Source organism: Hyperolius riggenbachi, chromosome 7, assembly GCF_040937935.1.
Source record: "Hyperolius riggenbachi isolate aHypRig1 chromosome 7, aHypRig1.pri, whole genome shotgun sequence".
Lineage (NCBI taxonomy): Eukaryota > Metazoa > Chordata > Amphibia > Anura > Hyperoliidae > Hyperolius > Hyperolius riggenbachi.
The window spans coordinates 214,305,032-214,328,786 of NC_090652.1; the positions used below are offsets into that span (position 1 = coordinate 214,305,032).

The window sequence follows — 23,755 nt, forward strand, 5'->3', positions numbered from 1 at the left end:
GGGTTTTTATATGCAGTGGGTGCTATGCAGTATTGGGTGCTGAATGAGTAGCAGATGGTAATAAACAATAGTGGGTGCCATGCGAGAGCTAATTGGTACAGGGAGCCATGTGAGTGTTGGACATGAGTGAGTAGGGAGTGTCATGTGTGGTCTGGATGTGTGCCATGGGAGATTACCGAGTCTCATATGGGTTCAGACCAAGGATGGGTACTGGGTGCTATTTGGGTGCTGGCCATGGACAGGTACTAGCTGCATATAATGGCTTTGGAACTTGGTACTTTGTGAGTACTGTGCCATGTGGGTGTTGAGTATGGGGGTTATAGGGTGTCATGTGGGTCTTAGTTGCAAATACTGAGTGCCAAGTGAGTACTGGGAGTGAGTATATGGTAACATGTGGGTAATGGATGCTGGCTAGTGGGGTATTTGTTGTCATGTAAGTGCTAAATGCAGAAGCTGGGTGCCATGTGGGTTCTGGGTGCTGGCACAGGGTGCCATGTGGATTCTGGCTGTATGGGTGGGTATCAAGCATTATGTAGGTGTTGGATGCAGGTACTCAGTCCCTTGTGAGTTCTGGGTGCAAGTATTGGATGTCATATGTGATTGCGTTGTGTTTGTGCTGGGCACAAAGTGGAGGCTTAGTGCAACTGGAACTACTGCAGATGAAACATGTAGGTGTTGGGTGCAGGTACTGGGTATCACATTGTTGCGAATACTTGGTGCCATGCCTGTACTGGGTGCTAGCTATGGTTGGGCATTGTGTGTCATGTGGATTCTGAGTGCAGGTACTTTGGACGCTAGTACTGGTTTATGTGAGCGCAGATAGTGAGTGCCATGTGGAGGCTGGGTGCAAGTACTGTGCCATGTGGGTGTGAGTACTGAGTGCCAGCTATAGGGTGAAGGGGTGCAGGTATTGGGTGTCATGTGGCTGTTTGATGCGAGTACTAAGTGCCATATGGAGGCTGGATGTGAGTATTGGGTGCAGGATGCTTGGTGCAAGTACAGGGTGCTTGCTATAGTGGGCGTTACTGGTTGAGTGTAATGAGGGTGCTGAATATTGGTGGGAATGCAGTGGGTGTAGGGAGTGGGAGGTCACTGTGGGTAGTGCTATGAATGGCATAGTTGCTGCTAGGGGAGGTAGAGGTCAGTGTGGTTGCTGGGGGAGGTAGAGGTCAGTGTGGTTGCTGGGGGAGGTAGAGGTCAGTGTGGGTGCTGGGGAAGGGCAGGTCACTGTGGGTTCGTCAGGGAGTAAATGTGGGTGCTGTGGAAGGTAGAGGTAAGTATGAGTGCTGGATGAAAGGGAGGTCACTGTGGGTGTTGGGGGAGGTAGAGGTCATTGTGGGTGCTGGAGGAAGGGAAGGTCACTGTGGGTGCTGCTATGAATGGCATAGTTGCTGCTAGGGGAGGTAGAGGTCAGTGTGGTTGCTGAAGAAGGGAGAGGTCAGTGTGGGTGCTGGGGGAAAGGTAGGTTACTGTGGGTTCTGTGGAAGGAAGAGGTCAGTATGGGTGCTGGAGGAAGGGAAGGTCACTGTGGGTGCTGGGAGAGGTTATTGCAGTTACTGGAGGAGGGAGTAGTTGTGGATGGTGTGTGTTGGGAGAGGTCACTGTGGGCGCTAGTGATGAGAAATCACTGTAGGTGCTAGTTTTGGGATGAAAGGTCCCTGTGAGTGCTGCAGGGGACAGGAGGGTAGCCTCTGGGGGAGGGAAATATCACTGTGGGTGCTGGGGGAGGAATAGGTCAGTGTGGGTGCTGGGGTAGGCAGGATCACTGCTAGAGCTGAGGAGGGAGAGGTGATTGTGGGTGCTAGGTGAAGGGAGAAGTCACTGTGGGTGCTGGGGAGGGAGAGGTCACTGTGGCTGTTAGGTGGAGAAAGAGGTCACTGTGGGTGCTGGTGGAGGGAGAGGTCACTGTGGGTGCTGGTGGAGGGAGAGGTCACTGTGGGTGCTGGGGAGGGAGAGGTCACTGTAGCTGCTAGGTGGAGGGAGAGGTCACTGTGGGTGCTGGTGGAGGGAGAGGCCACTGTGGGTGCTGGTGGAGGGAGAGGCCACTGTGGGTGCTAGGTGGAGGGAGAGGTCACTGTGGGTGCTAGGTGGAGGGAGAGGTCACTGTGGGTGCTAGGTGGAGGGAGAGGTCACTGTGGGTGCTAGGTGGAGGGAGAGGGCACTGTGGGTGCTAGGTGGAGGGAGAAGGCACTGTGGGTGCTGGGGAAGGGAGAGGTCACTGTGGGTGCTAGGTGGAGGGAGAGGTCACTGTGGGTGCTAGGGGAGGGAGAGGACACTGTGGGTGCTAGGTGGAGGGAGAGGTCACTGTGGGTGCAAGGTGGAGGGAGAGGACACTGTGGGTGCTAGGTGGAGGGAGAGGGCACTGTGGGTGCTAGGTGGAGGGAGAGGTCACTGTGGGTGCTAGGTGGAGGGAGAGGTCACTGTGGGTGCTAGGTGGAGGGAGAGGTCACTGTGGGTGCTGGGGAAGGGAGAGGTCACTGTGGGTGCTGGGTGGAGGGAGAGGTCACTGTGGGTGCTAGGTGGAGGGAGAGGTCACTGTGGGTGCTGGGGAAGGGAGAGGTCACTGTGGGTGCTAGGTGGAGGGAGAGGTCACTGTGGGTGCTGGGGAGGGGGAGGTAGAGGTCAGTATAGGTCCTAGGCGGAGGGTAAGGTCAGTATGCCACACTAGGATTCCTGTCTGGGCCTCTTAACGTGAGTGTCCCAGGTGGGGGTGGAGCTTCCCGCGGGTGGGCGGGGCTTATCGTGATCGGGGCGGGGCTTATTTTGCGCGAACAGAGGGGCCTTTTTTGAAGATTTTAAAAAGGGGGGTGCCTGGGCACCCAGAGCACCCCCCTCTGCACGTGCCTGGCGGTTACCATACCAAATCTGTGCAGATACTCACATTACACTGCACTGATCTGACAGCTTCAGCACCAAGCTGTCAGCTCCTAACTAAGCTGTGCGCCCAACACCTGCTGACTAACTGCAAAATATGCTGCATATAAAGAAGAGCCTTCCCTAGTACACTTTACACATATAGTGGGATACCAAAGTTTGGCCAACCTTGTTAATCGTCATGATTTTCCTATATAAATCGTTGGTTGTTACGATAAAAAATGTCAGTTAAATATATCATATAGGAGACACACACAGTGGTATTTGAGAAGTGAAATTAAGTTTATTGGATTTACAGAAAGTGTGCAATAATTGTTTAAACCAAATTAGACAGGTGCATACTGTACATTTGGGCACCACAAAAAAGAAATGAAATCAATATTTAGTAGATCCTCCTTTTGCAGAAATTACAGCCTCTAAATGCTTCCTGTAGGTTCCAATAAGAGTCTGGATTCTGGTTGAAGGTATTTTGGACCATTCCTCCTTACAAAACATCTCTAGTTCATTCAGGTTTGATGGCTTCAGAGCATGGACAGCTCTCTAACTCACACCACAGATTTTCAATGATATTCAGGTCTGGGGACTGAGATGGCCATTCCAGAACGTTGTACTTGTTCCTCTGCATGAATGTCTTAGTGGATTTTGAGCAGTGTTTAGGGTCGTTGTCTTGATGAAAGATCCAGCCCCGGCAGAGCTTCAGCTTTGTCACCGATTCCTGGACATTGGTCTCCAGAATCTGCTGAACTGAGTGGAATCCATGCGTCCCTCAATTTTGACAAGATTCTCAGTCCCTGCACTGGCCACACAGCCCCACAGCATGATGGAACCACCACCATATTTTACTGTAGGTAGCAGGTTTTTGTCTGGAAATGCTTTTCTCCCATGCATAACGCCCCTTGCTATGCCCAAATAACTCAATTTTAGTTTCAGCAGTCCACAGCACCTTATTCCAAAATGAAGCTGGCTTGTCCAGATGTGCTTTCGCATACCTCAATCAGCTCTGTTTGTGGTGTGGGTGGAGAAAAGGCTTCCTCTGCATACAGCATCTTCTTGTGTAAAGTGCGTCGAGTGGTTGAACGATGCACAGTCAGTGACTCCATCTGCAGCAAGATGATGTTGTAGGTCTTTTGGTGATGGTCTGTGGGTTGACTGACTGTTCTCACTATTCGTCGCTTCTGTTTCTGTATCCGAGATTTTTCTTGGTCTGCTACTTCGAGCCTTAACTTGAAATGAGCCTGTGTTCCAATAATTAGTTCTAAAGGTTTTGGAATGAATAAAATGACAACAGTGCCCAAATTTATGCACCTTCCTAATTTTATTCAAACATTTATTGCGCACGTTCTGTAAATCCAAAAAAACGTAATTTCACTTTTCAAATATCGGTGTGTGTATCTCCTACATTATATATTTAACTGACATTTTTTATCGTAACAACCAACGATTTATATAGGAAAATCATGAAGATTAACAAGGTTGCCCAAACTTTCGCATCCCACTGTAGTTATAGGAAGGATTTTTACCTTACAAGCTAACTCTTTCTAATCCTATGTTGGACTATGTCTTCCAGCATAGGCCCAATGTCAGACTTAAGAGTTATAAGCCAAAATCAAAAAAATGAGCTTTACTCACCTGGGGCTTTCTCCAGCCCCTTGCGGCTGACTGTCCCACGCCGACTGCTCCGCTCTGTGCCGCCGTCCTGGTATCCGAGCACGGTGCGGAGGCCGACCCAGAGGTCGTCCTCACTGCGCCGGTGCTAACCGCCGTCAATCAAGCTCATGTTGTACGCGGCTTACTGTGCAGGCGTACAACATGGGCTTGATTGATGACGGCAAATCTATGTAATTGCAAAATGTGCGTCTGGCAAAAACGAATGTTACTAAACACATATGTTAACCTGAAGGAGGATAAAAATTTAAATATAACTTTTATTTCAACAATTAAAACGAGAGACTCACCCACTGATTGTTAAAAAATGACTTTCAAGGAGTCAGGGTATAGGTAAGTATATAGATCTTAGAGGTCCATATATCGCTGTCTAGACACACAGATCAACAACCCTCGACTGCTTGCTAATAGATACCATTAACTACATAAATTAAGTTAACCCTACCACCAACCCTATCAACCCGAATGCTAAAAAGCTCGGAATACACCCAGAAAGAAGGCACCAGTTTGCTAAAGTACAAGAGTCTTTATTGAATACTATTGCAAGACAATATACCGGTAATTAAAACAGGAAAAAGGGAAGGGGTGGGGAGCATAATTTTTTAATTGTATTGTCTTACAATGGTATTCAATAAAGATTTTTGCAAACTGCTTTGATCTTTCTGGTTCTGTTCCTAGTCGTTTAGCACTGCACAGTCCAACCCAAGGATACATGTTTAGTTGAATAAATGTAGATACAGGAAGCCACCTCAATTCTAAGTTATCTTCATTATGAGACCAGCAAGTTGGGGGAATGCATCCCACGATTACCTAATCCAGGCTTGCTCCTTTTTAAGTTATTTAAGAACTGAAGACAAAGATTTTTTTAAAATATTTCTTAAGACATATAAGATCAGTTGAATATAAATTAATGTAGTTTAAACACAACCGACAGTAAAGGTCTATATAAACCTGTGACTGATGTCACCCAATCCCTCCGGTGACTGTACAGACGTGAAGTTAGCTGTATAGCTGACAACACGTTCTGTTGCTATGCGGAGGGCTGACGAAGCAACGCGTACGTAATGTCACACAGGGGGCCAAGTTGATCCACCTGGCGATGGTCAGGGGTTATTGTATACATGCCGGATTATCGGCTGAGGTGGTCATTATCAGCTGCCTCAGCCGACTTTAATCAAGTGTGTGTATGGAGCTTAAATTGGACCTGAACGGAGAACTTCCACTCTGCTCTAAAAGATACACAACAGCATAATAACCTTTAAACAAAACAATTTTCTCTGTTACAGCTGATACAAATCCTAAAATAAATCTGCACCGTTTCTACTTCCTGATTCATGGAAGCAGACATATTGTGCTTTCAAATGAGCTTATCTGTCATCTCTAACGTGGCAGTGACATAAGGGAGAGATCAAATTACATTGCAATTAGACACAAACGAGGGGGAATTAAACAGGCTAAACTCTCTAAATACATACAGGGTGCATTTCTCTATGTTTTCCTTCTGTCCTGTGCAAGAGTTCAGATCCACTTTAAGTATCTTGACCTTGAGGTCAGCCAGATGTCTACAGGATCTAATCAGAACTGGATAAAGTTCACTTGATGGGAAGGGAGATAGCGAGATAAGGAACAACAATGGCATGGTATATTACAAAACCAAATGCCGTTATTGTGAGTTCCAGTACTCACTGACAGTGCAGTGTAGCACACTCTGATTCAGCCACAGGCCTAATAGGACTGGACAAGAGAGGAACGTCACCAGGTATCATGTGCAGTTCACAAGTATGTACATAAGTGACTCCCAGATATAAGTTATGCTGAAACACGGGAAAGTTTGCTGACTGCAGTGAGATACATAGAAAGTGACAGAGGGGGAAGCAGAACCACAAATGTGCTGGTAAAGGATATTATCAGTAAACAATACAGTAATGATTTATAATCACATTATCATTCAGATCACAAATTGGGAGAAAACTAGCATGTTTATGTATAAGCATGCTTGATGAGAAAGCACATATTGTCTCTGACCTAAAGGTCTTCATGTGGAAGATTCACAGAAGAGGTGCCAGAATTCTGCACCATTGAAACATTTTGGGAAAAGGCCACCATGCCCTATTAGCTGATTATAAAGAGGCACTGTAGTGACATATAGTAAAATGTAATAAATCATTCAGGATACAAACATTAGTAATCCAGGTTTCAGCATCAGAAACACTTCCTAGATTAATTTATTGCTGTATATTGGTATGTAGCCCCACCCTCCCAGTGATGTCACAGCCTAAACTGCTTAGCTATGCGGAGTTCTCCTCCAAGAGCGTTCTGGCAGATCGGGTATTATTTCTCCTGGCTTCAGAACACACAGTAAAACATTCCGCAGCAATGCACCTGCCAGCAGTAAAGATGTTGCCACCTGTGATAAATCAGGGCGAGGAAAGATTTTGCAAATGACAAACACTGGCTAAACATTTTATAAAGTAATATTGTAAAAAAAAATAAGCAATTTTATTAATTACGGTATTTTCACAATAGTTCCTCAATAACAGATTAACTGTTAAGATCTGATGAAAAAAAAGGGGAACTCATGAAAAGCTATTAAAAACAGACAGTCTTGAGCAATATTTGATCCAAATACTGAATGTAGGTTCTGAATGTACAGGTTCTCTCGTCTGGAGTGACAAAATGGCTAGAGGTGCCCCTGCCTTTGCTCCCAGCCCGGGCGGGGATCACATGGGGCCGGGCAGCCAGTATTCAATATAAATTGCCATGTTGGCACTCGGTGATAAATAAGTCGATTTTGGGTCACAGTTTGGGCACTCGGCCTCTGAAAGGTTCGCCATCACCGGCCTATATGCTTAGTTCTTATACTGCTCCACAGTTTTTCTCTATGGATGATGCTCTTGACCTTTCTTGTTTTTGTATATTACCTCCTCCATGCCTACTACCTCATTAGCTACAGTGGGATGCGATAGTTTGGGCAACCTTGTTAATTGTCATGATTTTCCTGTATAAATCGTTGGTTGTTACGATAAAAAATGTCAGTTAAATATATCATATAGGAGACACACACAGTGATATTTGAGAAGTGAAATTAAGTTTATTGGATTTACAGAAAGTGTGCAATAATTGTTTAAACAACAGTAGGCAGGAGCATAAATTTGGGCACCACAAAAAAGAAATGAAATCAATATTTAATAGATCCTCCTTTTGCAGAAATTACAGCCTCTAAATGCTTCCTGTAGGTTCCAATAAGAGTCTGGATTCTGGTTGACAGTATTTTGGACCATTCCTCTTTACAAAACATCTCTAGTTTATTCAGGTTTGATGGCTTCTGAGCATGGACAGCTCTCTTTAACCCACACCACAGATTTTCAATTATATTCAGGTCTGAGTACTGAGATGGCCATTCCAGAACATTGTACTTGTTCCTCTGCATGAATGCCTGAGTGTATTTTGAGCAGTGTTTAGGGTCGTTGTCTTATTGAAAGATTCAGCCCTGGCGCAACTTCAGCTTTGTCACTGATTCCTGGACATTGGTCTCCAGAATCTGCTGATACTGAGTGGAAACCATGCGTCCCTCAACTTTGACAAGATTCCCAGTCCCTGCACTGGCCACACAGCCCCACAGCATGATGGAACCACCACCATATTTGACTCTAGGTAGCAGGTGTTTTTCTTGGAATGCTGTGTTCTTTTTCCTCCATGCATAATGCCCCGTGTTTTGCCCAAATAACTCAATTTTAGTTTCATCAGTCCACAGCACCTTATTCCAAAATGAAGCTGGCTTGTCCAAATGTGCCTTAGCATACCTCAAGCTGCTCTGTTTGTGCTGTGGGCAGAGAAAAGGCTTCCTCTGCATCACTCTTGCATACAGTATCTCCTTGTGTAAAGTGCGCCGAATGGTTGAACGATGCACAGTGACTCCATCTGCAGCAAGATGATGTTGTAGGTCTTTGGTGCTGGTCTGGGGGTTGACTGACTGTTCTCACCATTCATCGCTTCTGTTTATCCGAGATTTTTCTTGGTCTGCCACTTTGAGCCTTAACTTGAACTGAGCCTGTGGTCTTCCATTTCCTCAATATGTTCCCAACTGTGGAAACAGACAGCTGAAATCTCTGAGACAGCTTTCCGTATCCTTCCCCTAAACCATGATGGTGAACAATCTTTGTTTTCAGGTCATTTGAGACCCCCATGTTGTTACTGTTCAGATAAAATTAAAAGAGGAGGGAAACTTACAACTGACCCCCTTAAATACTCTTTCTCATAATTGGATTCACCTGTGTATGTAGGTCACGGGTTACTGAGCTTACCAAGCCAATTTGAGTTCCAATAATTAGTTCTAAAGGTTTTGGAATCAATAAAATCAGAACAGTGCCCATATTTATGCACCTGCCTCAATTTAAACAATTATTGTGCATTCTCTGTAAATCCAATAAACTTAATTTCACTTCTCAAATATCACTGTGTGGTTCTCCTATATGATGTATTTAACTGACATTTTTTATCGTAACAACCAACGATTTATACAAGAAAATCATGATGATTAACAAGGTTGCCTAAACTTTCGCATCCCACTGTATATAAGACTACTGAATCAATGTATCTAATACAGTTCATGTTGGAATATGGTTTCTTAAAACAAGTCTAAAGATATACATATTACCAGGCCAGATGCATCTCACTGGCTCAAACTCACTCATCCCACAATACAAAGCCTTGTAAAGGGAACCGAGCATCATTTTTAACTTCCAAGGCAGCTCAATAGCAAATTCAAAATTTGAATTATTTTAAAAACTTTCATTTTACCTTATTTTTGTACATGTAACTGTTAATTACAGGCAGAATCCTTCTACTTCCTGTTTTTCCTCTATCTGTCCACAGATGGCAAGCAACAGAAGAAGAAAGGCAGATAAGAACTCTCCTGATTACCCACAAGCTTAGATCAAACAAACCCATTATGCATTGGGGAGGGGGGGTGAGTCTTCACTGCTATGCTTCAATCAGATAACATTAGTCACACCTCATGAATTGCACACCTAGTCTGGATAATGGCAGTGAAAAGGGGGCAGGGGGTTAACTTCTGCCCTATTTGCTATTTGAAACTAGTAACTGCTAAGATCTCTTTACTGTATATGGAGCCTAAACTGAGAGGGATATGGATGTTTCCTTTTAAACAATACCAGTTGCCTGACATTCCTGCTTATCTCTTTGGCTGCAGTAGTGGCTGAATCACACACCTGAAACAAGCATGCACCTAATCCAGTCTTACTTCAGTCAGACCACCTGATCTGCATGCTTGTTTAGCGGCTGCAGCTAAAAGTATTAGAGACACAGGATCAGCAGGAGAATCAGGCAACTGGTATTATTTTAAAAAGAAAAATCCATATCCTTCTCAGTTAAGGTTCCCTTTACGATGAGGTGTGTAAGCCACTTGGAACATGGCCCTGGAAATCCATAACAAGGGATAAGTGTCAAAATGAATTACATTTAACGGACATCTGACTTGTAATAGAGTAGTAACTCTTTGCTTTGGACATAAATTGTGCTGCGGATATGATAAGCATAGCTGTCACTCACTCTTCTCCGTGTGCTCTGGTGTTCTGAGGTCTCCTGCTCTAGCAGTGCAGTCAGCTTAGCGATCTGTTCCTGCAAATCTTCCACTAAATTTTCACTGAAAAGGGAAAGAAAAAATGAATATGACTGAAACTTTCACAGTTTGCATTGCATACCTATTACTCCAGTATAGTGTTGAACTGAATGTGTCACCCAAATCATAAAATCTAGCGATTAACAAAAAAAAAATCTTTCTAATTAGCTCAACTAATAGCAAAGGGGGCACCTTGAGTGATTGAAATCTACAAGTTTACTGCAAGATACAGCTGGATAGTGGAATTTACCTTAAATTACCAGCACTGTCTACCTCTTCTTGAACACCAACCTGAGGTAGTAATTTAATAGCACTTTATATTTGGAGTTTATTTTTTAACTTGTTCAGAGGCCTGAACTCCCGCCCCCCCCCCCCCCCCCCAAAAAAAAAAATACAAAAGATTTGGCAACTGCCATTTATTTTTTCATGTACTCTTGACAAACCTCAATCCTGGAACAAAATAAAATAAAAAACTACATACACATTGTGAAATTGGATTTTCCATTCTACTCAAAAGCTATCAAAATGGATAAGGGTGGGACAGTAAATTAAGAGAAAAATCACACATTCAATTGCTGAAATAATTTGCCTTGTGTCCTGAAAGGGTGCAGCTCCCCAGACTGGAGATGGTCTCTCAGTGGAACGGTCTTAGGGCTGGTTCAGACGGACGCTTGCGTTCGGAACGTCGCGGTAAACGCTCCCATTCAAGTGAATGGGAGCGTTTACACCGAGCTTTTGCGCGCGTTTGCACGATCGCGGCGTTCGGGTCCTGATTCTTGCGAGCATTCGAGCTGCCCCTGGAAGCGACATGTAGCTTCCAGGGGGGTGGTCAACCGCGACGGCTAATGTCCCCCTAGGGGAATTAAAACCACAACCGCAACACAACGCGACGCGAAGGCTACTGAAAGCCTGACCGCACAGCCGCCACAACGCCCCCCGAACGTGACGCCGCCGAAACGTCCGTCTGAACGAGCCCTTATTTGTATTAAGGATAAGGGCACACAGAGATTTTAAAGGCACATAAACTTGTGGGACAGTAAGATAACCTCAAACACTGTGTGTCCAATAGAATCAATCAAAAATCAATCAAAAAGGGTGCCGGACATTTGGGTGCCGCTATAGGCTGGGAGTTACAGCTACAGCAGGGCTCAAAAGGTAATATGGGCACCTGTAAAAGACGGAGCCCAAATTACAAAAAATTCAGTGCAGTTCAGCTTTTAGGAATAGCTGGCAATAGCTGGGAGTCAAATTGCATCTCCATGGTGGCCTGAAGGTAATTAATGCCGCCAAGAAATTTGCAATAGCAGGGTGAGCCATTTTTCAGCTTCACCCTGTGCCCACATTTCTTGGCAACCTTTTTGCATGTACAGTATGCGTGTCCAATGCTTTGGTGATTTCTGCATTGAGATCAGTGCAGAGATCATGTCATCTTAGCTTCTCTCCACTTCTGTGAATAGTAGAGGGAAAACACGGTTCTCATTTTAGAGGCCATTAAAAGTAGTTTAACGGCCTATGAACCATTTGTATGACCTCAGCCTGAAGAACACATTGGTTTTATGTGAGTACAGATGAACTGAATAATCCAAAGTTTCTATATCTTGGGAACTACAGCACAAGACATTTATTTTTAAACGTGCCAAATGGTGCATGCTATGCTGTACGAGGGCAATTGTTGGACTCCCTGTGTAAAATACGGCTGCCACTGGTAAACTGGGTCCTTCCTCACACCACATTTGTTACTTTTTTGTTGTTGTTTTTTTAAAATAAGTTTTTATTGAATTTTGTTTTAGAGAAATGGGTGCCTGGCAGCACATATGATATGACTAAACAACCATCTTAACTACTTCAGGGTCACAGTTTTTTTTCCCTTAAAAACCAAAACAACGTTCACATTTCAGCGCTCCTCCCATTCATTCAGCGATAACTTTATTGTTATTTATCACACTGAAATGATCTATATTTTTTTTCGCCACAAATTAGGCTTTCTTTGGGTGGTAGTGTTTGCTATGAATTATTTTATTTTATATGCATTGTAAAGGGAATAATAAGGAAAATAAGAAAAAAAAAAAAAAAGATTTCTCAGTTTTCAGCCATTATATTTTTAAAATAAAACATGCTTCGGTACATAAAACCCGTTTTATTTGTCCATTTGTCCCGGTTATTACAACTTTTAAATTGTGTCCCTAGTACAATGTATAGTGATAATATTTTATCTGGAAATAAAGAAGCATTTTTCCATTCAGGGATTCTTAATACTTTTTCACTTATTACAAGACTTTTTTTTTGCAAAATTAACAGGGATATACTCTCATGACATCCGTAATAGAAAAGTCCCTAAGGTAACTATTTATGTAAAAAAAAATTAAATGATGTAATTTTTTGCTACTGAGACAGTGTTTCTATTAAGAGAACATGGAGGAACATGGAAGTGTGGGGTCTGAGAGCTTGTGTGACGTTTACAAGTTCTCGGAAGACTCAGGAACGGTGATCGGGATTGAGAATCAAAAGATTCTCACATCCTGATCACAGATGGAGGGGGCTGCGACGGTGGATCGACGGTAAACAGCGCGGGGACCGTGAACGCGACGGTAAGGCAGCAGTACGCATATCTACCCCCCTGATCCGCACATGCAGTTTAAAGGGGCGTATATATGCGTGCCAAGGATCCTAAAGTGGTTAAAGGGAACCAGAGATGAACAATTCGCACAAAATAAACATATCAGTTGATAGCTTGTAAAGAATAAATGCTCTACCTGATAATTTTGCCACTCTGGTGTGCCTTTTTGAGTGTTTTTTATCCATTATTGCTCTAGGAAAAATCCAATATGGCCGCCGGCTCATATACCTTCTGCTTCCAGGTTATGAGCTGTTCTGTATGTGCTGTCTAGCCTCTATGAGACTATAGACAAGCGGGGTTGCTGCTGCAGCCTTTTATCTGTGTGCTTTAAACTTTCTTATTCCGGTATGCTGTGTGGCTGCCTGTAGGAAGTGTCTCTCATAGAAATTAAACTGCATACAGTAGATAATAATGAAGACTGGCTGCACAGTGCACACAGATCACACAGCCACACTTGTCTGTTTCAGAGCTTGTTTCTGCAGGAGCAGCCCCTCCCATGCCATCAACTCTGAGTATGCAAGGCAGGAAAGCTGAGCCAGGAGGGGGCAGGCTTGGGCTTGAAAAGACTCCAGAGAAGACTGACTCAGCTATAATGATTCCAGGTCAAACCTAGACTGAATGCTCAGTCGGGGATTCTTATCACAGCTGATAACAGATTAAGCAGAGAAGAATGAAACTAAAAGCAGGGTAGGTGTTTACGGTGATGTTCCCACTGATAAATGTAATACAATACATGAAGGTGCTTCGCCTCTGGTTCTCTTTAAAGAAAAACTAAACTAATTAAAAAAAAAACAACAGTTTAACTACTTCAGGTCCATAGGCTCACACCCTCCTAGTGACCAAGAGCTTGCTGCAGAGCCATACAACTTAGCACACATATGAATCCCCCCCCTTTTCTGCCCACCAACAGAGTTTCTGCCCACCAACAGAGATTTCTGTTGGTGGGCTCGGATCGCTGCTGGGATGTTTATTTTTTTTTTGTTTATGTATTTGTTCCCCCCGACAGCCAATCCCAGCGATCATCTCTCATAGGCATCAGCCTATGAGGGCCGATCAATCTCAGCCTCCCCAGGGGACAGCCGGGTGACACTGTCGTAGATTGCAGCATTGTACAATGTAAATAGATGGCGGTTTCGCCATCTAACAGCCTGCTAGCAGCGATCACCGCTGGTAGACTGATGACAGACCGGAGCTCCGTCACTCAAGTGGGGATCCTCCTCAGTTCACGCCAATTGGCTTTGCACAGCCGCCCTGTGCAGGCATTGGGACAAACTGATACTCCGGTCCCCCACAGCGAGCCAGTTTTGTTTCCGGCGACTCTACCAGTTGATGGCAACTGCGCCTGTGTGGCCCTGGCTGCACGTGTCCTCGATCGCACTCCCATCGCAGGGAGTGTCCTGCGCATGTGCAGTACGAGAAAATCTCGTACTTTCTTGTACCATGCATGCACAGGATACTCCCTGAGTCGCAGACAATAAAGTTGTACACATACGTGACAACAGAAAGAGTGAAGACACGACGGAAGCTGTCTGCCACAGGCTACGTATGGTAGTAGTACTATGGTAGCGACTCTGCTGTCTGTAGAAGACTTTCGTACACACGATAGGACACCAACAGACGAAGCGACGGTTCGTGAGACAAAAGTCACAAGAGATTCCCCAGCTGAATCGCTCAAAAGTGGCTGTGTCTGCTGATAGTCTTTGTCTCTTGCCGAGTCCACACGAACAAACCGTTGCACGAACAGTCGTTCAACACGTGTCTGTACAGACATTTGTACGCCGTGTGTAAGGCCCTTGATAGAGCTTTCTGCACATGACTAATTGGTAATGGGGAACCCAAGTCATATTCGCAAACTAACAAATTCTGCCAAGGGCTCAGTGTGGGAGATTGTTATAAGATTATACCACCTAGATATAACTCCTTTTTCTATTATATTTCTATTGGAAGCGTACGAGTGAGATATCTGCATGCTATTTCCATTTCAAGGACATCCGAGGTGAAAATAAACTAATGAAATAAACAATTGTATCTATCATCCTCCTCTTAAAAATGACTTAAGATATTCAACAGTTTTATTATATGTTTAAACCTACTTTTTAAGTTTTTACTGTTTTATTGCTTTTGCTAAATGACACATTAATTGAAGTATGCTGGAGCTAAAATCTATTAACTATTGACCCTTTTTTAAATCTCTTTACAGCTCTCAGAAGCCATTTTCTGCTAGGAAAGTGTTTTATAGTTGGAATTTCTTATCAGTGAGGGTCACACTGTAGTCTGACCCAGTCCTGACTCAGCCATTTACACACCTGGTGTTTAACTTTTTCAGGCATAGGAAGAAAAAAAGGAACACAGCCTAGTTATTTGTGTGCTAGGCACTGTACATACCCACGTCTATCTCATCATGTCACTCGTCACCTCGGGTATCCTTTAAGAAATGGGAAGGTGTGTAGGCTAGGGGAGGTTACTAAATCATGAATCCAACTTATGCCCACTTTTATCCAGGGGATTATAGCAGACCTTCATACTGAAAGGGATTTTAGGAGAGATACCATGCTCAGCAAGGGGAGGGGGTAATATGGAAAAGAAGTTCCATGCCAGGATGGTTGCCTGAATTGAGGCGTGTGAAAAGGCAGGGAGAGGAAGAGCGCATTTGTTGTTTTAGAGGGGGCCGCAGGCAATGAGTGCCGCACTATCTGTGAAAAATTCTAACGGGCCGCAGGCTATCAGCGCCATAGTAGGAGGCGCCCTTGTTGTATGGTTTGCACTTGAGTTAGTTTAGAACGAGAATAAAATATGTAGTAGATCGCCTACCTTAAGAATGGACACTCCACTCGGTAGGATAGGTGAAACAATTTAATAAAATTAAGCACTTAGGACAACGCGTTTCGCGGAATAGGCCGCTTCATCAGGTCAAAATAGTGCTTTAAGAGAAAAACAAGCAACAATAGACACATCAGTAAACCACCATAATATCATATGCTTCAAATGAACAATTAAAATACAAATCCGTATCATAGACATATACACATATATAATTAGTGGGTGCAGTCATCTAGCTATGAAAAACAGGATATTCACTTAACATTAGTATCCAGCCTATTATCTGGCCAGGGTTACTTAAAAGAATTAGGGTTAGAATTAAAGGAGATCCTAAAAACCTGCTAAAGCGTTTTTTTGCATGTAAGAAGAACAATTGTATAAAAAGAAAAAATTCCCCGAAAAAGATGGATCTGATGGGAGATAGATCCGACCTAAGAACCAGACTCCTCGACCAATTTAAAAGGACTAATTTCAAGCCTCAGGAAGAAGAAAATGGAGAACAGAGAGCAACTGCAAGTATTGATAAAAAGAACATTCCAGATCTAAGTCCGATATTTTTTGCTCTGGAAAGACTTTTGAAAACTGAATTCTTTAATATCGCAGACACTGAAATGCAGTCTGCATACATAGAAGAAAAAATCTCGCCAGGAGGTCTCAGAGACCTCACAGAATCCCCTTTTCCGACAGACGAGGTTTTTTCCAAAGATTGGTATGACTACCTAGAATCTTGCTCGAGAGGTAAAATGGAACGTATTATTAAGAAACGGAAATCCATTGTCATGGAACTCCAACCACAGATAACAGCTTTGAAAACAGAACTAATACAATACAATCAGACAAATGAGTACAAGTCATTTACACATATCCTACATAACAAAGTAACCAAATTCGAATTAGATGTCTCAGAGAGCAAATTGAGCAAACTAAATAGGGACAGAAATTTATATCTGCAAAACAAACAGAGAACCTCAAAAAGGAAACCCGGCCCCCCCAGGGGACTACCATCCGTACCACCACAGGATCAGACGCTGGTCAGAGAAGAAGATAAAGACGCAGGAACAGCCAGCAAAGATAACACACCAATCCCGGTCCCAAGACCTCAGAAAGGAAGAGAAGAAATACGTCACACCTACAAAGAAAGGTTGGAAAAATCTAAAGGAACACAAATGTATAGAGAGAAGGACAGATCAGACGGAACGGGGAACCTGAAACTTAGAGAGACCAACAAAAACCCTATCAATAGATTGAAACATATGGAAATCCAAAGGACACCCCAAACAAACGACACCTGCAAGGGGCCAAATCAGACACAACAACAGACCCCAAAGAAAAGAGTCAGACCCACAGAAGAAGAAGAAGAAGAAGACGATGAGATTTACAGTACACCACTAACCCACCACAAGAATAAAGAACAAAAGATTACAGATGATCGACCTGAAAGGGCAGATGAGCTTCTAGATCTTAGCATCTGTGACACACCAGAACAATCACCAACAGCATTGGAACCAACATCCAGGGCCCAACAAGATTCCCCAACCACAGGACAGAAAACAGCAACCAAAGTCCCCTCAGCCTCCAAAATACCACTTCCTACTAAATCGAACAGAAGGATCAAAAACACCCAAACTAAAGATAGTAGACATATTACGGAATATTTTATTCCTACCCAGGAATCCCTTAATAGCAGCTCAGACTACAATACCATGGATAATGCCACGACCAGCTCCTCTTTTTTAGAGTTACCAACGATCCTGGGGGAACTAACACCACTGAGACCAGCAATTCCACATATAGTGGACCATCTGGCAGTGCCTGTCATCTCCTCACCCCTGGGATCGTCCACAAGATCATAGGCCAACCAAGGAAAAGAGGTAAAAGAGGAGGAAAGAAAAAGAAAAACAAACACAGACCAAACACCATCACAAAAGAACCAAACAGGAACAAGGAACTGAGAACGATCTACAATTTATCATCCTACACCACAACCAGAGCGGAAGAATCAGTATTAAAACGAGGACTGTCTTTTTGTCCGAGGAAACAGGTCAACTTATACGACCTATTCGTAGACCTAAACCAGTTTACACGCAAACTAACCCTAAAGAGGTACTTCGCCATAAAGAAACTAAAGGGTCATCCCAATAGAACATCTGGAACAGAGAACAGCGGAGTTATAGTGATGGATGCTGATGGAACGCCAACCGTCACCTATAATCCAGAAGAGCTAAAAATTGAGAAATATATCCACACACAACTCCGAAATAGGTCCAATTTTTACCCGACAACCTACAGAGGACCCCAAATCGAAGGGTTCTACAACCAAGTACTTGAGGACTTCAGAAAATTAGAAGAGGAGCTCCAGACCACCACAACCACATCCAATCTCACCAAAGCAGAAGAAAGGGCCATCAAGAGCCTCAAAAACAACTCTGCAATTGTAATTAAACCAGCAGACAAAGGGGGAGGGATAGTCATTATGGACAAAGCTAACTATATAAAAGAAGCAGAACGAATACTAAAGGATCAAGAATACTACCAGATCCTAGATGCTGATCTGACAGACAAGTATATAACAGAGCTGAAATCTCTTGTTATGGAAGCATATGAGGAAGGAATCCTAACGGGTGCAGAAAAAGACTTTATTCTAACTAAAAATCCGACCACGGCACACTTCTATCAACTGCCCAAAATACATAAAACCGTCATTAACCCACCAGGAAGACCTATCATTTCAGGCATAAACTCCATATCATCACACCTCTCAGAACTGGTTGATTACCACCTACAACAGATGGTGAGAAAACTCCCAAGCTATCTGAAAGACTCTACACAATTATTGAATGAATTGACAAACATCTCCTGGGAAGATGGATACAAATGGGTAACACTTGATGTATCTGCACTGTACTCAAACATCCACCATAAAATTCGCCTGAAGTCCATATGGTACTTTTTACAAAGAGATACAGTGATGCCACAGAAACAAAAAATCTTTCTCATCAACGCAATAGCCTTCGTTCTAACACACAACTATTTTACGTTTCTGGACAATACCTACTTGCAAAGACGGGGGACAGCCATGGGATCAAGCCTAGCCCCCAGCTACGCCAATCTGACCATGGGCCTCCTTGAGCTCCTATTGATAGGCCAAAACAACCCCTTCACCACAAACATCATATACTACCGCAGATATATCGACGACTTGATCCTGATATGGAAAGGGGACATTCCCTCAATTAACAACTTTGTGTCCCATATGAACAATAACGACTGGGGAATAACGTTTACTTCGAATCACAACAACAGGGAGATCGAATATCTCGATGTAGTTCTCTATACGGAGAACAAAATGATCAAATCCAGAAATCACTTTAAGAATGTTGACTCCAACGCCTACATTGACTATAAAAGCTGCCATCATAAACCATGGAGGAACAACATTCCCTATGGGCAATTCCTAAGAATAAGGAAGAATTGCTCAGATCTAAAAACATTTGACACCCAAGCCAAAATTCTCACAGACAAATTTAAAGAAAAAAACTTCCCCAGCAAACTCATCACAGCAGCAAGAAAACGGGCCAGAATAACCGAGAGAAGCAAACTCTTAAGAGGAAAGGAAACAGAAAATAAGACAGAGGGGGAAGGCCTAAGCAGAGGTACTAACTTTATTACCAAATTTTCGAGCAACCATAACGCAATACGGAACATACTGGCAAAGCATTGGTCGATTTTGAGAGATGACCCGTTTCTAAAAAACGAGATTGAAGAAAGGCCGCACTGTACCTATAGAAGGGCCAGAACACTAAAAAGCTTACTAGCTCCCAGCAAATTGAGATCACGAGATATAAGAATGGAAGAAACAATCACACGTGAAAAAGGATCCTGGAAATGCAGGCAGAGAGGCTGTCTATGCTGTCAGAAACTGCAACTGAAACAAGGAACTTTTAAATCCACAATCACAGGCGAAGTATTCGAGATCAGGGACAGTATGGATTGCTCATCCACATTTATCATATACCTCCTTACATGCACATGTGGACTTCAATACGTGGGTAGAACTACCCAATCACTTAAAACAAGATGGGGACAACACAGGAGGAACATAGAAAAAGGGTTCATTAAACATGGCCTGTCCAGGCATTGTAAGGAACTACATAACCAGGAACACAAAGAAATAAAGGTCTGCCCAATAGAACATATACCCACACATGTGCCAAACAGAAATGAAAAACTGAAGGCAAGGGAGATGTTCTGGGTCTTTAAACTTAGAACACTCCAACCGGAGGGACTTAATATATGTCTAGAACATAATCTGTGAACTTCCCAGCATCCATACCCAGTATTATGGTGATATGTGATAATACATACATACCTACAGCATCCATACCCAGTATTATGGTGATATGTGATGATACATACATACCTACTGCATGATGATGATAGAACTGTCAACAAGTTGCTCTTATCTGATATGAGTGAGAACTATTATTATTGTCCTTTTCCTCCCTCGTCCCTCCCATCTTCCCACCACATCCCTCTAATCTCTCCCCCCCTTTCCCCCCCCCCCCGCCTCATCCACCTAGACCCTCCCCTCCCCTAAATTCCATCCTACCCTCACCCCCAGCCCCTTCCCCTATCCTCCGCCTTCCTCTTCCTACCCAATTCTGCTAATGGACAAATGGACATAATACATACGAATTAGTCGATTCGCTCGCCCCTGGTCTGTCCATTATGGACATTGAGCTTGTTTCACAAGGAGAGTTTCTATGGAATGTACTTTAGGGTTCAGGTTATTTCCCCAAAAAACCTTTGCCAATTTATTCACCATTCCAGCTATTACAGCTTTATTCATCCTTTAACCTTGCCTCCCAGTATTTTCAATATGACACAAGAGACAGGTTCCTCAAATAATGGACAGACAGCAGCAGAGCTATGATGCCTTGAGCTTAATTAAAGAGTGCAATTTTTCTTTCCACCACAGGGTGGCAGCACTACACTATTTAGACTGGCTCGCTTTCTTAATTTCCAATCAATTTCCCCACCTATCCTCATTAAACACTTGTGCCCAGCTTACCATATGACAAAATGCAGATAGATAATTTATCATCTGCATCGCTCACCCTGATTCCCTCCTCTCCGTTCCCAGTGCCCTCAAACAGTATGGCGACCTGAACATCGCGTGTGTGCGCGCGACTGCCACTCCACTGCGCATGACACGCATACTACGCAGCCCCAGCCGGCTCATACACGTCCGTATTACGCGGATTAGCTCTAGTCCGCCCGCCACAACGTAGCTCCCTACGTAACTCCACACACACTTGCCACCCCACCTATCAGAGGCCATCACCTCCGACAGTCGCCTCCCCCCTACGTCATTAGCCCTGCCACGCCCACCCTACTTCCACAGTCTCTCCGGGCACGGAGATGTAACCACCATAAATATGAGCGCTCACCAAGGACTCGGTTTGGCGCCCAGTAATTCCACTACTGACTACAGGTAAGATACCTTACGCATACTTCTACTTGGACCCCAGTATCCGCTCAGGTCCGGCCCACCCTACCAAGAGCAGCTCAGACTACCTTATTAACCCACAGGGAATACATTAACGGCATACACTGACCAGGTTCCCTACCTGACATCTTCTCAATTACCCAGGATACTTAGGGATTGAACGAGAAATACCGAATCTTGCAATACCTTTTTTTTTTTTTTTTTTTTTTTTTTTCTTTTTATACAATTGTTCTTCTTACATGCAAAAAAACGCTTTAGCAGGTTTTTAGGATCTCCTTTAATTCTAACCCTAATTCTTTTAAGTAACCCTGGCCAGATAATAGGCTGGATACTAATGTTAAGTGAATATCCTGTTTTTCATAGCTAGATGACTGCACCCACTAATTATATATGTGTATATGTCTATGATACGGATTTGTATTTTAATTGTTCATTTGAAGCATATGATATTATGGTGGTTTACTGATGTGTCTATTGTTGCTTGTTTTTCTCTTAAAGCACTATTTTGACCTGATGAAGCGGCCTATTCCGCGAAACGCGTTGTCCTAAGTGCTTAATTTTATTAAATTGTTTCACCTATCCTACCGAGTGGAGTGTCCATTCTTAAGGTAGGCGATCTACTACATATTTTATTCTCGTTCTAAACTAACTCAAGTGCAAACCATACAACAAGGGCGCCTCCTACTATTGCTTTACTCCAAGTTTAACATCCCACAATTGCTGGATTGTTATTTTTTGCCACAAACCTGTGGCAGGAAACTTTTTTCGAAGGAGCTGCGACCACCCACCCCAAAGACCGAGTGGAGACGGGCTTTCTCCACATGCGTTTTCGAGTGGTTGCCTCTCCAAGCAACCCACACTTGTGAGTAGCATCATTTACATTCTTAGATCAGATCGCAAGGATAATACACTATAGGGGCTCCCGGTGTCTCTGTGGTTTTTTTCTTTTTCGTTATACAGTATCAGCGCCATGCTCCCTGTGACCAATTAGAGCAGGCCGCAATCAGTGTCATGGGCAATCAGAGTGGAGCGGAGCAGGAGGGGTGTGTGTGGGACAGAAGGACATACAGAGATTCAGCGGATGCCTTGTAAGGACATAGAGAAATACAGCAGACGGCTTGGAAATTATTATTATTATAGATTTTCAGTCTTGTCCTTCTTAGCGGCTTTTATGAGAACTTTCCTTAGTTACTGCAAGATTCAATAAAAGGTTTCCAATACATGAGTTTCAATGCTTTGAATGTCTAATCTGTTATACACAACAGTGCCACGGAATATCTTGGCGCTTTACAAATAAATAATAATTATAGTGTGTAGCTGGGAACTTTGGAGGCAACATCTTACTGCAAGAGTTAAGAAGGTATGGAAGTGGAAGTGCAGGAAAAATACAGCAAGACAGCAATTGCAAAAAAAATTGCTTCTCAAACGCATTGCACTAATGGAATAATTCACCCCAGATTCCATTAGTTGTACTATATGTAGCATTTTGCAATCCCTAAACAATCAGAATCAGATCTCAAAACGCTGGTAGTGGTAAAAAGGCCCTAACATTTAGTCATGTTTTTTTATTCCTCAGACTTTTAGGCTGCTTTCACAGTGGGACGTTACAGGCGCACGTTAGAGCAGCCTGTAACGCAGCCCAACTCACAGTAATGAAAAATCAATGGGCTGTTCACAGTGCCCACGTTGCGTTACAGTGTAACGCTGCACGTTCAATGAAAGTGCAGCATGCTGTCCGTTATGCGCAGTTTTAGCTGCGTTAGACTGTTTGGTTTGCACATGCTCAGTAATGTTGTTTTATTGTTTTTTTTGTGTGCAGGCGAGGAGGAGGGGAGAGTCCGCTATTTTGCCTAGCCACATGGCTAATTAATATTCACTGCACTGCAATGGTTCTCTTCCTGCTAGCAATGATTAATATGAATCATTCTCTGCCTGCTAGTAATGATTCATATGAATCATTGCCGGTTCTCTTCCTGCTAGCAATGATTCATATGAATAATTCTCTGCCTGCTAGCAATGATTCATATGCATGCGCCATTTTCGTTCTATCACTATCGAACGAAAACGGCGCACCAAGAGCCGCATAACGCGGCTCTATGTAACGTCCACCTTTAGCACCACCATGCGTTGTGTTAGGGGAACATTACGCGACCTTAATGTCCCCTGCAAGTGTGAAAGAGTGCTTGCTGTTCATACCTTATCAGTGACTTCTCTTTCTTCTTTGGCTTCTGCAACCGTGTCTGCTCAGTGTGTCTGTGAGTCACAATGAACATCTTTTATCTCCATAAACTGATGATGCAAACATTTGCATGCAGTGCTGATTAGGCAGCCAAACTGGGCAGATTCTAAGCATACATTCAGATGATCATAGGTGCGCTTAATGAACACGTTACACGCAAGCAAATCTCAGATGCACATTTATAGCCAAGCTGAAAATTATTTTTTGCAAAAGCAGAAAGAAATTGGCAAGCAATAATAAGGTAGAGACTGATGCCTTGTACATGTGCTAACACCTACCGTATAAGCACTGTACTTCACAGCTCTACCTGCTTTCCAATTGAGTTTTTCATACGATCCTTCAGATTTGGAAGCAGTACAATCATGCTACAAATCTGTGTCATCACATCCC

General features: G+C 43.5%; 1 protein-coding gene across 3 annotated transcripts in view; it reads right to left on the minus strand.

The window, feature by feature from the left end:
- FLACC1 (flagellum associated containing coiled-coil domains 1) overlaps window positions 1-23,755 on the minus strand; it is an 84,480-nt gene that overhangs the window by 41,535 nt on the left and 19,190 nt on the right. For 2 of the 3 annotated variants that reach the window (XM_068245165.1, XM_068245164.1), the window contains exons 7-8: window positions 23,323-23,379; window positions 10,111-10,204 (exon numbers count right to left, since the gene is read on the minus strand). In XM_068245165.1, the coding sequence (XP_068101266.1) occupies window positions 10,111-10,204; window positions 23,323-23,379 (151 nt within the window). The remainder of the gene's footprint in view (window positions 1-10,110; window positions 10,205-23,322; window positions 23,380-23,755) is intronic. The other variant, XM_068245166.1, reaches the window with a different exon arrangement.